The following is an 18,359-nucleotide window of genomic DNA, read 5'->3' on the forward strand; positions in this document are numbered from 1 at the left end:
TAGTCCAACACCAGGCTTTCGGAAGCTTCAGTTGAGAACCCACGGTTCACTGTTTCTCGGCATCGCCGGCCAGTTGAATCAGAATCTCAAAGTAGTGCCTGGGCATCATAATTTTTAAAGCTTGTAAAGCTTCAACTTTAGGTAATTGAGTTGAGTCATTGTCCTAGCAAGGCATCTTTTAATTTGTTACAATGTTTTGACTTAAAAATGCACTGAAACACTATCAACAAGGGACCTATAGGTATTAAATGAGAAAGATGCGTGATACAAACGATAAGGGGGGGAGGGATTAGTAAAACAGTCCTGCTGGGGCCTGTGTGGGAGGAATGGATAAGTGAAACGAGAAAGTAAAAGCAAATCTGGAATTGGTGTTCTGAATTACTGTGCCCGGCGACTTCAGTATCATATGGTGAAAGAATTCAAGGGTGATTTCCCACCTGAAACTTGAAGGCTCCGGTGTCTAGACCTAGTTATTTTAGGTTAAGAAGTCAAGGATACAGGGGAAAGAACACCGAGCCCGCATCCTAAATCTTTCCAAAACAGCTGTGCAACCTCAAGTAAATCTCCTTTCCGGATGAGAGATTCCGAACGTCTAGAATGAGGAGACGGGATTAGCAACCCTCAGTTATCTCCCTTTTAGTCTAACTGCATCGATAAACAAGGGGTCACACATCTTCCGAAAAGGGCCCCAGACGATCCGAAGCTGTCCTGGAGCTGCGAACCACCCTCCTCGTTTTCTACTCGGCTTCTTTAGCCCAGGGGCATGAGCTGCGCACAGAGTATTACCTTCTAAACGCCTCCCTCAACCCCAACCCGGAGCTTGTACCCGGAACGCCACCCTGAGTGACTTCTCAGAGCTTCCTCCACCTCCTCTGAACACCCACAACTCCTGCCCTCCACGCTCCACTCGCTCCCCTCGACTCCCTCGACCATCTCCGCGGCCTGGGCCCGCCCCCTCCGCCTGGCGCCAGGCCGCGGAGCACCGATCGGCTCGATGAGCGGGGGCGCTGCTGCGGCGGAGCGGCAGACGCCGGGTCCGCGCCCACTCTCCCCCTCCCCGCTTTCTTCCTGCGCTTCCCACTCCTTCCCCCGCCCTCCCAGCGCTGCCCGCCCCGGAGAGCGGCCCGGAGCTCCCCCGGAGACTCAGGTACTGGCGCCGGCCGTCCCGACGGGAGGGGCTGATGTGAGGAGGAAGGAGACGGAGACGACGCCCCTGTTCCGCCGCCTCCCAACGTCCGCCTTGGGCTGCGGGACCGGCCTGGGGGGGGGGGGGGTCGGGGAGGGACCCCAGACTGGGGAAACCCTGGATGCGGGCCGGGAGTCGTGGAAGACGACCAGGACTGGGGTGTGCGGATGGGGGGCGGTTGAGGAGGAGAAGAAAGGCAATTGAAGGGTGCTCGCGGGAGATGGGAAGAGAACAGTGGAGGGCGTGAGGCGGGTTTAGGAAGAGTGGGAGGTAGCCTGGAATGTGAGTGGGTATCTTGGGGTAGGAAGGACCAGAGTTAGGAGCAGATGTCGGGGGACGTGGCCTGGTGCGACAGATGGGGGTGGGGAGGCGAGTTTAAAGTCACGGGAGAAAGAACGCCAACCCTGCTGCGTTTATAATGACCAGAAGGTGAGGTGAATCATTATAGTTTGACAGTTTTTGTGAGTAACATCTCTAGGCTGTGCCCATCCAAGTCACGTATTTCCGTGAAACTGCACCAACCAAGACTGGTGATGGAGATGAGGAACAAGAGTCAGGGAATGGAGGCCGGGAAAAGGGAAACCTCTGCCCAGATTAAAGCTTCTTGTGAAACGAAATACATGGGGGGTTTAGTTTTCTGTGTAAAGCAAAAAAGAAGCCAACATTATTAAACAACAGGTTAGAAGTGTATTACATGTAAAGACTTTGAATAGAGAACTTAAACTGCCTCTTCAAAAAATATACACGAGATTGTAAACATATGATGATGAAATAAGCATATGATGTGACTTTTTTAAATGAATTATATATTGCTGTTCAACTCTCAGTTGAAATACATCATGAAAGCTGTCTTACTTACATATGTACCCACACACAAATCCCCGAATTCATGTGTATTTTTTGCAGGAGAAATTTTAGGTAGAAATAGATGCCTCATTTCTGAGCATTCTTTTTTTTTTTACTAGTTGTTTGGCACAAATCATCAGTTGCTCTCTGGTTCATCAAGCACAGTTAATCTTGCTTGATGTTTTGCTGATGTCTTTTCTGTTTGTCAGACACTGGTTTCTTGCCTTCAAGAGGCTGATCCTTGGATTTTAGGACCTGATGATGGGGTTTGCTCATCATTAAACTTGTAGCTTGACTGTGTATTTCATAAAGATGTTAAGTCTGCCTGTTTTTTGCCTTAGGGTATTAAAGCAGCCCCTTTGTTGGGTTTAAAATAGAAATAATAACATGCAGGTATAATTGAAAAGCACAGATTTTTCAGTTGCTTCCTTTCTGATCTGTTTTTTTTTTTTTTTTCTGCATGCTATAACATTTCTGTGTGAATGAATTATTCTGAAATCAAAGTATGAGGAATAAAATGGGCCAGATGTACGTGACAGAAATATCATGGAATAAAGAACTCTAGAGCTGTTACTTAGGTAGCAAGAATTTGGTTTTTGTTACAAGTGGTTAAGTTTCTGGTTTGGAAGCATTTCTTATCAAAGAAAACTATCAATTTGTTTTGATAGGAGGCCAACTTAAAATATTACTTTTATTTGGTTTATGAAACTGGCCTCTGGGCTTATATATAATATTAGCCAGCAAACCGATGTCTTATTATACTTAAAGATCTTAGAGTTGTTTCTTTTTGTGAAAAGGGGAAGAGGGCTGTTGGGTTGTTACAGAGAAGTGGTCTTTCTAGAACAGAATAGGTTCTGTTAATTTAATACATATTAAAACTGATCACGGATAGCCATTGATTAACTTGAGCCTATGTTTCTGCTATTTTAATCAGTAGAGAGACTATTAGTTACTTATCTTTACTCAGCCTTAGTTCTTAGCTTCTTAGAGCCTACTTTAAAGGAGTATCATAAAGACTAAAAGAAAATGCATGTAAATCACTGAGCACAGTGCCTACCACATAGTAAAAGATCCAGTACCTTAGCTATTCTCATTTTTCATCTATCTTCTAATCTAAGATACTGAAAACTCAAATTTGCATGTCAGCTTTTTCTCAAGAAAATTTGAATAAACTCCATACTCAAGCATTTTCCTAGAAAATCACAATGCATATTAGCATATAAAAAGCTATGAGACTTTCCTGTAGCAATAAAATAAAAACAAAACCAAAAAACCTGGCTCTGTTTAACCCACTACTTACTAAACTTGTCCCTTTTCTTGGAGCCTAGTGCTGTGCTTTGGAATAGGATGTTATAACTTACAGAATATTTTTGCATGTATTACCTGATTTGACCATCTCAACTCCATGTAGAAGCCTAAAAATCACTATTTTATAGATGAAGAAACTGAATCATTGTTTAATCAACTAACTAAAAATACGAAAACTAGGAGTGTACTGCTGTCTTCTGATTCCAGGTTAAAATCTTAAAGCATTTAATGTCTCATTTTCTCCTAATTTCCCCCTCTCCTAAGCAATCTGCTCTTGAATTTTGTAAAAACTTTCACTAATTTCCCCTACATGTTCTCTCTTAAAAGTTACATCCATTTTCTTTTTTTTTTCTTTTTTAAAGATTTTATTTATTTATTTGACAGAGAGACATACAGCGAGAGCAGGAACACAAGCAGGGGGAGTGGGAGAGGGAGAAGCAGGCTTCCCGCGGAGCAGAGAGCCCGATGTAGGGCTCGATCCCAGGACTCTGGGATCATGACCTGAGCTGAAGGCAGACGCTTAACGACTGAGCCACCCAGGCGCCCCAAGTTACATCCATTTTCTCATAGTTTTAACTATTTTTTATGTATTGAGGCCTGGCATGGAGGACAGGATTACCCGGAATGAAGCAAGCGGGAAGGCAGTAAAGTCCGAGAAATGAAGGAGGCTCCTTCATACAAGGCCTTGAACACTATTGAAGTAATTTAGCTTCTACCCCAAAGTCTCAAATCTGATGAAATTTATTTTCTCTTCAAGGTGGTGAATACTTACTCTGCTGGGAAAGAGAAGAGTACTTTTTGAGTAAAAAGTATGCCTCCCAAGTTTAAGCGCCACCTAAATGATGATGATGTCACTGGTTCTGTGAAAAGTGAAAGGGTGAGTTTAGAATCTTAATTTTTCAAACAGATCAAAATATGTCTTCATTCCTTTTGTAAATAATTTGTTTTAGAAAAATCTAAAGTTTATGGCTTTATTCTAATTCTGTTTTTTCTTCATAGTAAATATTTTAAAGTATATGTTACTTAGATGGGTGACTCAGTTGAATTCTACTTCCACTATTGATCAAATTATACTCACAGACTTTTCTAGTCTTTCAAAGTGAATTTTATACAAATACACAGCATCTTATTCAGAATTCTGGAACCAAATATGGTTGGAATTCAGAGTTTTTCAGATTTTAAAAAGGTAGTTAAATGCATATTATATAATAGGCTTTTTTTTTCTTAAAGGATTTTATTTATTCATTTGAGACACAGAGATACAGAGAGAGAGAAGAGAAAGCATGAGCAGGGAGAGAGGCAGAGGGAAAGGGAGAAGCAGGCTCCTTGCTGAGCCAAGAGCCCGATGTGGGGCTCAAGCCCAGGACCCTGGGATCATGACCTGAGCTGAAGGCAGATGCTTAACCATCTGAGCCACCCAGGCGCCCATATATAATAGGCTTTTTGGCCTCTGGAGCAGCACCTCCAAGTATATTAGTATTTTTCAGAGAAATGTCTGATTATGGGGTGCCTGGGTGGCTCAGTCGGTTAAGCGTCCGACTCTTGATTTCGGCTGAAGTCATGATCTCAGAGTTGTGAGATAGAGCCCTGAGTTGGGTTCTGCTGCTGGGTGTGGAACCTGCTTAAGAGTCTCTCTTTCCCTCTCCCTCGCTAAAATAAAAAGAAGAAATATCTGATTACTCTAAGTATATAAGTAAAACGTATAAATAAATTAGCTAACATCAATTCAGGTCATGTTTTCCTCCAAATAAGTTTTGGCTCCAAACTTACAAAACCTCTTGGTTTTCAGAACTTTTTAGATTTTTGGAATTGCAGATAAAGAATGTTAGTTCTATAATTGTCTCAGAGTTCAGAGTAGTTTTTATATAACATTCAATTTCTAATTTATCCCAGAACATTCTTTTTTTTTTTTTTAAGATTTTATTTATTTATTTATTTAGAGAGAGCACAAGTTGGGGGAGAGGCAGATGGAGAAGCAGGCTCCACACTGAACAGGGATCCCGAAGTGGGGCTGGATCCCGAAGTGGGGCTCGATTCTAGGACCCTGGGATCATGACCTGAGCTGAAGGCAGACACTTAACTGACTGAGACACCCAGGCGTCCCTATCCCAGAACATTCTATGCAGATATGTATAAATCTAGAAGTTATGCAGAATTTTGGAAGACAACATTTGATAGGAATGTTGTAAATAGATTACTTTTATAGTAAGTACTCAAGAAATATTTATTGAGGAAAGGAATTAGTGTTTTTCTTTTTTATCCAGCAACCTGAAACCCTCGCTCACTTCCTATCTCATTACTGTTCCTTTATTTACTGATGCATTTATTGACCACCTGCTATTGTGCTAAAAACAATCTCTGCCTGTATAGAGCTTATAATCTACTTGACTTCATTTTACACATTCCTTTTTTGTACAAGTTCTGAACACATATTATTCACTCTTTCCAACAGCTTATGATTTAAAAGTATCTTTTAATACAATACAGGAAACATTTGTCTTTTCCTTATTCTAACTCTCTCTCGTTTGTTTTCTACTTGAAGGGGTAGAATCCACCAATAGACTTAATTGCTAGGAAGCTTTTTAAAATAAGCTTTATGTATATACTTAAAATTATAAAATATAGTCTTAATCAGTTCTTCTGCTGAGAGTGTAACTGTGGCTCTTTCTCTTTACATTGTTGGTTGATTACTACCACAATTTATTGTAAAAATAGGATATTGAACCAAAACTGAACAAAATTGGCTGCTTAGAGACCTCCTTTTGAATGTTTATCAGATGGTGAATTTTGATAACTGATTGGTTTAATTATCTATAAATTACTTTTAAAAATTTTTTTTAAGTTTTATTCTACTTTCCTATTCTACTTTTCTTAGTAACAGCTTTATTGAGATATAATTCATATGCCATACAATTCACTCTTTTAAAGTGTACAATTCAAATGGTTTTTAGTTTATTCGCAGAATTGTGCAACTATTACCACAGTTAGTTTTAGGACATTATCATCATTCCAAAAAGAAACTCTGTACCTTTTAGCATTCATCCCCCATTCTTCTCATCCCCTCAACCCTAGACAACCACCAATCTATGGATTTGTCTACTCTGGACATTTTATATAAATGGAATCATACAATATGTTGTCTCTGTAATTGGCTTTTTGGATTTAGATCCTGTTTTTGAAGTTCACAACATGTATCAGTACTTCATTCCTTTTTATTGCTGAATAATATCCCAGTATATGGATATAACACGTTTATCCATTCATCACTTGATGGACATTTGGGGTTTTTTGGAATATTAATGACTTTTTGCATACCACTTCTGGCTGTTGGCCTTTTGGCTATTTGACTATTAAGAATAGTAGTGTTGTTGGGGCTCCTGGGTGGTGGAGTCAGTTAAGTGACTAACCTTGGTTATGGCTCAGGTCATGATTTCATGGTCATGAGATCAAGCCCTCCTTTTGAGCTCCACACTCAGCATGCATGGAGTCCGCTTAAGACTCTTTCCCCCTCTCACTCTGCCCCTACCCCCACCCCGTCTTTATGGACACACACTCTCTCTCTCTCTAAAATAAATAAATAAAATCCTTAAAAAAAAAAAATTAGCCATGCTGGGGTGCCTGGGTGGCTCAGTCAGTTGAACGTCCAACTCTTGATTTCAGCTCAGGTCATGATATCAGGGTCGTGAGATCGAGCCCCACATTGGGCTCCGCTCTGAGCATGGAGCCTGCTTGAGAGTCTCTCTTCCTCTTCCTCTGCCCCCCCCCACCGCCCTCGCACTTTCTCTTTCAAATCTTTAAAAAAAAAAAAAAGAAGAATAGCAGTGCTATGAATATTCACATACAGATTTTTACGTGAACATGTTTTCATTTCTCTTGTGTGAATACTTAGGACTGGAATTGCCAACTTAGTTATTATGTTCAACCTTTGGAAGAATTGCCAAGTTGTTTTCCAAAGTGGTTGCACAATTTTTACATTCCCACCAGCAGGGTATGTGGATTCCACTTTCTCCACATTTCTCCTGCCAGCCAGTTTCTCCTCATCACCAATTTCTCCTCATTAATTTGGTTGTTTAATGCTTTTGTCCTAAAATTCATCTTTGTATTAATATTGCTAACCCTAACATTCTTTTCATTAGAATTTGCTGATGTGTTTTTTTCCACCTCTTTTTTTCATCCTTTGTTTGACGTTTGTTTTAGGTGAATTTTTTGTAAACAGATTTGGCTGGAATTGTTGGACTCTAATCATGTGTAATTTTTACTTTTAATAGGAGCATTCAAACCATTCACGTTTGTTATGATAACTAATATATTGGGGATTTTTCTGTCTTAGCCAGTCCCTCTGCTGGCCGTGAATGCCCTTCCCCCTGATCTTTGGTTGGCCCTTTGTTATCATTTGGATCTCAGCTTAAATTTCACTTCTTGAGAGTGATTTTCCATGACAACCTAATCTCATTTAGTCACCCTGTCACTTCCTATCCTGTCACTGTTTCAGTTCTCAGCATAGCATTTGTCACCATCAGATATTTTTCTATGAGAGTTCAGACCTTGTTTGTCTTGTTTAAAGCTGGTGCTTGCCTAGAACAGTGCCTAGCACATAGAGATGCACAAACATGTTTATTAAATGAATATTAAATATATCCTGTTTTCATTTTCTCACTCTCTGTGATAATGTTATATATTATACATATATATAGTTCATTAGATTTCATATGTTTTCCCTCTTTCCCTGACTGCTTTGGCAGATTGATTGTTTTTCCTCATCTTCTCCCCAACCCTAGTATCACTAGTTAAAAAAATGTCCTTCCTTTCTCTCTCTCCCTTTTTTTTTTATTAACTTCGTATTTTAACAGTTATGTTTAGGGATGCCTGGGTGGCTCAGTCAATTAAGCCTCTGCCTTCGGCTCAAGTCATATTCCAGGGTCCTGGAACCAGCCACACATTGGGCTCCCTGCTCATCAGGGAGCTTTCTTCTCCCTCTGCCCTTCCGCCCGCTCATGCTCACTCTCTCTCAAATAAATAAAATCTTAAAAAACAAACAAAAAACCCAAAAAAAGTTATGTTTAAATCTGTGTTCTCTGTCAACATACCCAAAACAATGCCCCCTCTGTTGTTTTACTTTCTCATTCTAGCCAGCTTCCCACCTCCGCCACTCCTATATCCGGTGAGGTGTGCCTCTCACTCTTACTTCTGCACTTCACCCTTCCTCTCCCGCTTCTAGGTTGTATTAGAACATTTGGGGCCCTTTTAAAGTTTTTCCTTATACCTTTAAAAACAAAAACAAAAACAAAAAAACCCCTAACACTGGATATTTTTTTATTTTTTAAAGATTTTATTTATTTCACAGAGAGAGACAGCAAGAGAGGGAACACAAGCAGGGGGAGTGGGAGAGGGAGAAGCAGGCTTCCCGCTGAGCAGGGAGCCCAATGTGGGGCTCAATCCCAGGACCCTGGGATCATGACCTGCGCTGAAGGCAGGCGCTTAACGACTGAGCCACCCAGGCGCCCCAACATTGGATATTTATTGTTGCTTTTATACGAAATATAAATGAATAACAACATTAAATAAAAGTACATGTGTAACAACATTAAAAGGGAGTGATAACCAACACTTTCCAGGTGGTGATTGCCTCTTGGGTAGAAGAGGAGGTGAGGATTAGGGAAGGGTCCATCGGAGTCTTCAACGTTAGTATTACATTTAATTTCTTAAGCCAGATGTTGGCCTTATACCTTTTCTTTTTCAATAGCTATAAGATATAGTTCACAGTCACATTATCGTTTATTCAGATTTGACTACACATTTTATTAGAGTCAATGATTGTATCAATCTCTTAGAATGTTTCTTCTGGGGGCGCCTGGGTGGCTCAGTTGGTTGAGCGACTGCCTTCGGCTCAGGTCATGATCCTGGAGTCCCGGGATCGAGTCCCACATCGGGCTCCCTGCTGAGCAGGGAGTCTGCTTCTCCCTCTGACCCTCTTCCCTCTCATGCTCTCTATCTCTCATTCTCTCTCTCAAATAAATAAAAATCTTTTAAAAAAAAAAAAGAATGTTTCTTCTGATAATAATTGGGTTTTTTTGGCTGGTGAAATTCCTTGAGTCATTTTCTCAGAAAAGGCACATAGGTGGTGTATTTGTTTCCTATTGCTGTTGTAACAAATTACTGCAAACTCAAAACAACATAGATTTACCATCTTCTAGTTCTGGTGACCAGAAGTCCAAAGTGGGTCTTCCTGGGCTAAAATCAAGGCTTTGGCAGGATGTGTTCCTTCTGGAGGCTCTAGGGGAGAATCTAGTTTCTTTGCCTTTCCCAGCTTCTAAAGGCTGCCTGTGGTCTTTGGCTCCCGCTCAGCAGTGTAAGATCTTCTAGCTCTTCCCCTCCCTACTCTTTCCCTCCCTGCCTTCTCTCTCTCCTTTCTCTCTCTTTCCTGTGCTCTCACTCTGGCATTCTGCCTTCCTCTTTTGAGAACTCTTGTGATTATGTTGGGCCCACATGAATAATCATTGATCTTACCATCTCACAATTTTTTTTTTTAAAGATTTATTTATTTATTTGAGAGAGAGAGAATGAGAGCGATAGAGAGCATGAGAGGGAAGAGGGTCAGAGGGAGAGGCAGACTCCCTGCCGAGCAGGGAGCCCGATGTGGGACTCGATCCCGGGACTCCAGGATCATGACCTGAGCCGAAGGCAGTCGCCTAACCAACTGAGCCACCCAGGTGCCCACCATCTCACAATTTTTAACTTAATCACACCTGCAGAGTCCCTTTTAGCATGCAAGGAGACATTTTCACAGGTTTCAAGGATTAGGATGGGGATATCTTAGGGAGTTATTATTCTGCCTACAAGTTATATACTAAGTTCTTGTATGCTGGAAAGGTCTGGTTGTTGCAAGAGGGTGCGATCATCTTCATATTAAGGAAAATAGTTCCATCTTATAAAAAAGAAGTGTAAAGTTGTTTTTGTTTGGAAGTTCTAATATGTGTAGAGGGTTATTTATGAACTGTGGAGGTAGTAGGTGGACTGTGCCAATTATTAAACCCTTGTCTCCCACCTCTGAACATGTCTTCTGTGCTCCTCTCTGATGCTGGAGTCGGCTCTGCAACTACATTTCTCCTTTGCCACCTGGCTCCCTGTTAGGTTCTGCCTGTAGAGAGAGATTGGAAGAGGAAGGAGAAGGGACTTAACTTCTTCCTGATTGCCTATAGTTCCTTATTCCCACCCTGGCTTCAGTGACCTTTCTACCTTGTAGTCAGTCATAGCATCCTGCTATTATAAGCATTTTCTTTGGAGGGTGGGCATATGTGGCTCTTTTAGCTTACGTGAAGCACAGGTAATCACTCTTCCCTCTGTCTGGAACCTTGGAGTAAAAAAATTTCACCAGGATAGAACTCCCTTCATTACTCCTCCCTGACAGTTTGTAAGCCTTCTGAATCTGAAAACTCAAGTTTTGTTTTTTTTTTTTTTGACAGAGAAATCTTTTGGAAGATGATTCAGACGAAGAAGAAGACTTTTTTCTGTAAGTTTTTTTTGTTTAACAGCCTTATTGGTGTTGTAGATGTAATTAACATCGAATAAAATGCTTATAGAGTAGATGTAATTAACATCTAATAAAATGCATATAAAGTATATGAGTTTTGATACATGTACTATACACCTATGAAATCATCACCAAAATCAAGTAAAGAGCATAACCATCACTTCAAAAGTTTCCTCATACCCCTTGGGAATCTCACTCCCCCAATCCCCAGGCAACCACTGATCTGCTATCACTATAGTTTGTATTTTCCAGAATTTTTTAAATAAATGGTATCATGCAGTATGCCTTTTTTTTCCTGGCTTCATTCACTTTGCATAATAATTTTGAGATTCACCTATGCTGTCACATGTACCAGGAGTTCCTTTTTATTTCTGAGAAGTATTCCATTATATGAATGTACTACAATTCATTCATCCATTCACTTATTGGTAGATATTTGGGGTGTTTATAGTTTTCGCTATCATGAATAAAGCTACTATAAACATTTATGTACAAGTTTTTGTGTGGACTTATGCTTTCAGTTCTCTTGGGAAAATACTTAGGAGTTAGTTGAGTGGCTTGTATATTTTTACGGCTGTTTTCCAAAGTGGTGTACCATTTTATATTCCCACCAGCATTGTATAAGAGTTCTAGTTGCTCTAAATCCTCATCAATACTATATATGGTCAGTGTTTTAATTTTAGCCATTCTTACAGGTATGTAGTGGTATCTCACTATATTTTAGTTTGCATTTCCCTAATGACAAATCATGTTAGACATCATTTTTTGTGTGTATTTGCCATCCTCATAGCTTCTGATAAAGTACATGTTAAAATCTTTTGCCCAATTCTAAATGTGTCGTCTTATTCAGTTGTTTATGTATTCACGATATAAGTTCTTTGTCAGGTATGTTTTACAGATATTTACTTTCAGTCTGTATCTTGATCTTTTCATTTTCATAACAATATCTTTTGAAGATCAAACTGTTGATTTTGATGAAATCAATTTATTACAAATTTTCAATTTATTACAAATTTTCTTTTATTGTTTTCACTTATTTAAGAAATATATGCCAAGCCCAAGTTCAGTAAGATCTTCTCCTGTGTTTTCTTCTAGGAGTTTTATAGTTTTGGCTTTTACATTTAGGTCTATAATCTATTTCAAGTAAATTTTAATATATGGTTGAAGTAAGGGTGAAGAATGAATTTTTTTTTCTTTTTGGCGTATGGCTATCCACCATCTGATGAAAAGATTATCCTTTTCCCATTGAATTGCCATGATACTTTGTCAGTTAATTGATCTGATCAGTCCTTCACAGTTATGATTAGAAAGGGCTGTGTTCGTACAGGCCTAGATTTGTATTTGCAAAGTCAGGAAGGCAGGCGTATATTATTGCAGGAGTTTTCTCTGGAGATTCATGTAGAGGGGTGTGCCTGAGGAGAAACATTTGCCTCCCTCTTTGTTAAATGTTGCAGAGTTTTTGTAGAGGCTTTTGCTCCCCCAAATAAAAACATTTTATTAAATGTAATTGACAGCTGTGAAGCAGTGAACAAAAAAGAGCCTGCCAGATAGGAAGCAGATCCATTAACAGGAAATAGTATCACTTTGGCCAAGGTCAGATGAAGTGGCAAGATAATTTCCTACATGTGACAAGATTTCCGAAGAGTCACAAAGCTAATTGCCTTGGTGCCAATTATGGTGGAAAGCCTTAAAACTGGAGCAATAGCTGCCTGTCAGAAAGGAACTTAGGGTTGAACAGGAGGCCAGAAGCTTAAATAAGTGATTCCGTCATTGGAAGCTGGGTACCCTTGTGAGAAACACTCAGTCTTCAGACCAGCAGTGTACTGCTGGAAGTCCACTCGCAAATGACGGACATCTTTCAGAAGGCCTGACAGCCAGCGTGCACACTTGCTCAAAATGCAGTTTCCACACACTGAGGTTCTATCTGGGTATTGAAAGGGAGACAAAACAAATACATTTTTTAAAAATTAATCAACACCCAAGTTTATAGCAGCATTATTCACAATAATCAAAAGATGGAGCAACCTAAATGTCCATGAGCAGGTGAATGGATAAACAAAGGGTATATCGATACAATTGATTATTAATCGGTCTTTATTACTCGGTCTCAAAAAAGAAGGAAATTCTCACACATGTTACAACATGGATGAACCTCAAAGACGTTATGCTAGGTGGAAGAAGCTGATCACAAAAGGATAAATTTTACATGATTCCATTTATGTGAAGTACCTAGAGTAGATGAATTCATGGAGACACAAAAGTAGAATGGAGGTTGCCAGGGGCAGGATGAGGAGGAATGGGGGAGTTAGTGTTTAATTGGTACAGATCCTATTTTTTTCTTTTCTAATTTTAAAACATTTTTTTATTTATTTTTTAAAGATTTTTATTTATTTGACAGAGAGAGACACAGCAAGAGAGGGAACACAAGCAGGGGGAGTGGGAGACAGGAGAAGCAGGCTTCCCACAGAGCAGGGAGCCCAATGCGGGGCTTGATCCCAGGACCGTGGGATCATGACTTGAGCCGAAGGCAGACGCTTAACTACTGAGCCACCCAGGTGCCCCTAATTTTTTTTTTTTTTTAAAGTAAGCTCTACACCCAACATGGGGCTCAAACTCACCACCCTGTGATCAGGAGTGGCATGCTCTACTGAGTGAGCCAGACACCCACCCTACTTTTTAAAATTTTTGTGGTTTATGCCTTATTCTCTGTCTCAAAGGAATGATAATTACTCAAAACATCCAGAAGTTTTTATTTCCAGAATATTGAAATGGTTGAAATGATATAACACTTAACTAATAAATAATTTGAGAAATGTTGGTATTTTTGTAGACTCTTGGATTTCCCTTTAGCTTTGTTGATAAGTTTAAGATGAGTAACGAAAAAAATACTAGTGTTTTGAATGGATTTTTCTCTATATCCATTCCTGATAATCAGCATTTTATGATAACCTAATTCGAAGGTGAATTTACTTTTAGTGTTCTATAATTTATCATAAAGCTATTCCTAGTCACTGGCACTTGAGTTGTTATGGTGTTTCAGAGGTTAGTGATTAGAACAACCTGTGTATAAACAAAGGGTTATATAAACCCTATTTTCTCTGAAAATTTTAACATTCAGAAGAATTAGATTAGTTGTGGCCAGCACCAAGTACCAGTAAAGTACAGATGTGATTAAATATTATTCAGTTTCAGCAATACCAGTAAAATGTGTTTTTTCATAATAAATGACTAATCCATGTTTAGAGTTGAGCTTGATTGTGTGTCTTTTCTATTTTTTTTTTAATGCTCTCATTATGAATATGTACTTGGTATTTTGTTTTCAGAAGGGGACCATCTGGACCAAGATTTGGACCTAGAAATGATAAAATTAAGCAGTAAGTTCCTGAGATCTCATTTGCTTAAGTGATTATCATAATTCTGTGTGGACCCAGGGTTGGCAGTCTGCAGCCTATGAGCCAAATCTGGTTGCTGCCTATTTTTCTGAATGAAGTTTTATTGGAACACAGCCATGCCTGTTTGTTTTCTTATCTATGGCTGCTTTCAGACTACAGTGGCAGATTTGAGTAGTTGTGACAGAGACCTTATGGCCCAAAAATCTGAAATATCTATTATCTATCTGGCCCTTTACAGAAAAAATTTGCTGAGCCCTGATGTAGACTAACTATAACTACTGGATTGTAAAAAAACGAATAATTCTTTCTATTTTCACAAAGCTACCTCTGAATAATGGCTAAGGAAATCCAATTCCTGTGTTGGTTTCTCTTAACTTAATTACTTTATGTCAAATCCATTTATTTAGCATAATCTCAAGGTCCATTTTGGTTTTAAGTCTATTGCTTGATTCCCATTTTCAGAATAAATAGAAGTAATATAGATTTAGTTTTTTGAAGTATAATTTTTTTATATTCCTCCAGAATTTTTTCATATCTATAACTTATCCTAATTCCTATATTGATCTAAGATTTATAGCTAAGTAATTTTTAGTTTAAAACTTTTTCTGTATATGTTGGTGGTGGTAGGTTGATGGGTAATGCTGTAGTAAATGTATCTAATGTTAGAAGGATCTGAGTCCTGAGAAGAAGGGAGAAGGAATGGGAGGAGCAGTGAAATAGCCCTGGAAACTGACCGAGTTTTGAAGACTAACTGTGGACAATAACTAAATGGCCTGGATTCAGGATCTAAGGAGGGATAGTCACTGCTCTAGTTCAGTTGGTACACAGTGGGAAGGGTGCTGTAATAGGGAATCAAGTTATTGGTCAGACACTTGGGCTTTAGTCAGGTAGCTGTTGGTGTGACAAAAAATGTCCACACTTAACTGAATCCTAGCTAATGGATTCTGCAATACAGAACCAAGGTTCCCACAAACTGATTTGAGTGCTAGACAGGATGTTTTCATTTTCTCTTGCTATGTAACAGATTGCCCTGAACCTAGCACCCTAAAACAACATACATTATCATCTCACATTTTCCATGGGTCCAGGAGTTTGGTCACTGCTTAGGTGGGCCCTCTGCAACAGGGTCTCACAAGCCAGCAATCAAGGTGTTGCCAGGGCTGGGATCTCACTTGAAGCTCCTGATGAAGCTCAGGTAGTTGTTGCCAGAATTACTTTCCTTGCACATGTAGAACTCATGGTACCTGCTCCTTCAAGGCCAGCAGAAGAGAGTCCCTGCTGCTCCAAGGCTCTGATTTGGCCAGTAAAGATACAATGAGCTACTTAGATTCAGGCAGTTCATTATGTACATAGACCATAAAAGGAAGAGTAGCCAAACTCTCTGGGTTCTTGTTCTACACACCAAAAATGTTGACTCCAAAACAAAAGGGGCTGCACTGCTATAATAGGAGGTGTAGGATACCCTGTTACAAAGGAGCCAATTCTGCACTGTAGCTCAGTGGTTTTATAGTCTGCAGATAAGGCCTGCAGAAAGCCTCCATACATCCTCAGAACCTGGGAAGTTGTAAGAAATTGTCTTGTGACAGTCTTCAGGGAGATGAGTGGGAGATGGCCTCACAAGCCATTCATCTTGTGTTCTGGGAGGATTAAAAAGCATGCAGGGTCATCAGGATGCCATGGCAGAGCTGTTTCTCTACACTGAGCCAGCGTGCCTTCTGTGTCCACCCACAGTTCTTACCTAAACCACCTGGGAAAGAGGACTTCACTGATGACACACTTGTTTTTTGTCCTGTCAGTATGCTTTGTTTCCTGTCTGATAATCCTTCTGCAGAGTGAGCCTAGTACTGAGTATGACTTATTGAGTCTTTTGAATATGATTTTCCAGATGAACCCAAGCCACTGCTGGTTGTACAGAATGGTCATTGCAAACAAAGTATCTATGATAGCAAGTGCCAAGCACATGCACACATGAATATATTTATGTACATATTAATGTAATCACAGAATTTTAGAACAGTAAGGGATTATTAAGTATAATGGTTCTTACTCTAGAGCTAAAGGCTTGCCAGACTTAGAAGGTGATCAGTCATCAAAACATATATATTCACCCTTGTGGGACAAACTCATAAATGCGTATTTAACCAGGGCATGATTCAGTGTGTGTGCCCAAAATGGCCCAAGATGGCAGAGCACAACCTACCACACAGCTTGCCCATTGACAAATACCTGGCATTAGTTGAGTAACCAAAATTGGTAGCACTGGTGAGTTTCTTTAAGCTGCCTATTACTACTTAGTTTGTAACGTTTTAATACAGGGTATTTCTTAACCTCACGGATCAGTAACATTGTTGCTTTGTTTGAATTTGATTGGCATGTTGACACCAGATTATTCCCACAAAAAATACTCAACATCACTTTTTATGGAAGATTTCTTTTGGTGAGAGATTTAAAATATTCACATGCCTATGTAAAATGTATGATTCTCTTTGGAATGTTTTCTTTGCTTTTAAGTTAAATAACAGCTTTATAGATGCAGCTCTAGTGAATTACAGGCATTCTCTGTTAGGGGTAGGTAATTTCCTAAGTATAGTCTTGGTCCAGTCAGTTTAACTTCATAAAAAGGACCCCAAGGAATGTTCTATGATGCAACAGATATATATATAGATATAGATATAGATATGTATGTATATATATGTATGTATGTATGTATATATGTAGTTGCAAAAATACAGCATAACTTTAAACCTTCTTTTGTCAACACTACCTTAAAAAGCCACAAGATGGGGGTGTTAACTATGAAAATAAATATTTTCTTTAGAGTATTTGTTGCAGAGCAGGATTTTTTTTTTTTCTTAAAAGAAGGGCACTGACATTAAGTGCATGCTAAGTGTTAAGCATTGTGCTAAGTGTTTAAAAAACACTGTTACATCTAATTCTCACAAGTGAGAGATGACCATTTTCATTATAAAGGTGAGAAAATATGAGGCTCAAGGAGGCTTGCAACAGACACTACTATACCATGCAGTTTCCCTGTTGATAATTGAAATAGAGTCATTTCAGGAATACAGGTGCTGTCAAGCCCTAAGCATGATTTAAATCAACATTGAAATACAGCTTTTCCTTTCTGTATATCTTTATCTTTTTCTGGGTACACGCTCTCTTGTGTCCTTTCTTCTACCCATATGACTCTCCTTTAACCGGAAATGATACAAATCTCCACACCCTCCTTTACAAACTTGTTTTTCCTTTGAGTTCTTAATTTTCTGTTTTAGTTAATAGCATTATCTCCTGACACTCAGTTGCTCAAATTACAAATCTCTCTACCCTTTTCCTGCTTCTACCCTTTTCTTGCCTCTACTTAGAGGCAAAAAAATAAATATATTCTTTAAAGAATAAAGAATTACTTGCAAGTAATCCAGTGCATTTTAAACATTTTTTTGAGTTGTAAGAACCATGAGTTCAGGGGCGCCTGGGTGGCTCAGATGGTTAAGTGTCTGCCTTCGGCTCAGGTCATGATCCCAGGGTCCTGGGATCGAGTCCTGCATCGGGCTCCCTGCTCCTTGGGAGCCTGCTTCTCCCTCTGCCTCTCTCTCTCTCTCTGTCTCTCATGAATAAATAAATAAAATCTTAAAAAAAAAAAAAGAACCATGAGTTCACTTTATTTCTCCTTTTAAATATTTCACTGGAATGACCATTTTATGAAGTAATTTAAGGTAATTTTTGTCTAACAGAACAGAGGAAAATAAACACTTTAAATTATTAAACATTTCTGTATTTGTGTACTCAAGGTAACTCCTGAGTGAGAGTAGGCAGCTAAGAACCAATTAGATGAATGAACCAATGAAGATTTAGTCTTTATTAAACAGTCTGAAATTTGATTAAAACAGGCCCTCATCACCTAACATAAAGGAGGAAATTATATTTTCATTTTGAAAAACAGCAAAAAATGTTTCTGTTCCCTCTTGGGTGCTTCAGAATCTTCCCAGCTGTGCCCATGTCTTAAACCTATTTGTTTAAGAGAAAACTGATGAGCAGTGAACAGTTAACACCCATGGAGCATCAGCGTACATTTCTGTTTTGGAAACTGAGTATTTTC

At 39.3% G+C, this 18,359-nt stretch overlaps 1 protein-coding gene across 2 annotated transcripts in view; it reads left to right on the forward strand.

Moving 5' to 3' along the window:
- Positions 1-977: 977 nt before the first annotated feature.
- VAMP4 (vesicle associated membrane protein 4) overlaps positions 978-18,359 on the forward strand; it is a 28,129-nt gene continuing 10,747 nt past the window's right edge. For both annotated transcript variants that reach the window (XR_003612274.2, XM_028122966.2), the window contains exons 1-4: positions 978-1,147; positions 4,098-4,217; positions 10,804-10,850; positions 14,195-14,245. Coding sequence is in view for 1 of the 2 variants with exons in the window: in XM_028122966.2 (XP_027978767.1) it covers positions 4,152-4,217; positions 10,804-10,850; positions 14,195-14,245 (164 nt within the window). In the remaining variant the exon portion in view is untranslated. The remainder of the gene's footprint in view (positions 1,148-4,097; positions 4,218-10,803; positions 10,851-14,194; positions 14,246-18,359) is intronic.

The sequence above is a fragment of the Eumetopias jubatus genome, unplaced genomic scaffold (genome assembly GCF_037043125.1).
Source record: "Eumetopias jubatus isolate StellerSeaLion01/CBP00866 unplaced genomic scaffold, mEumJub1_p1.0 scaffold_12, whole genome shotgun sequence".
Lineage (NCBI taxonomy): Eukaryota > Metazoa > Chordata > Mammalia > Carnivora > Otariidae > Eumetopias > Eumetopias jubatus.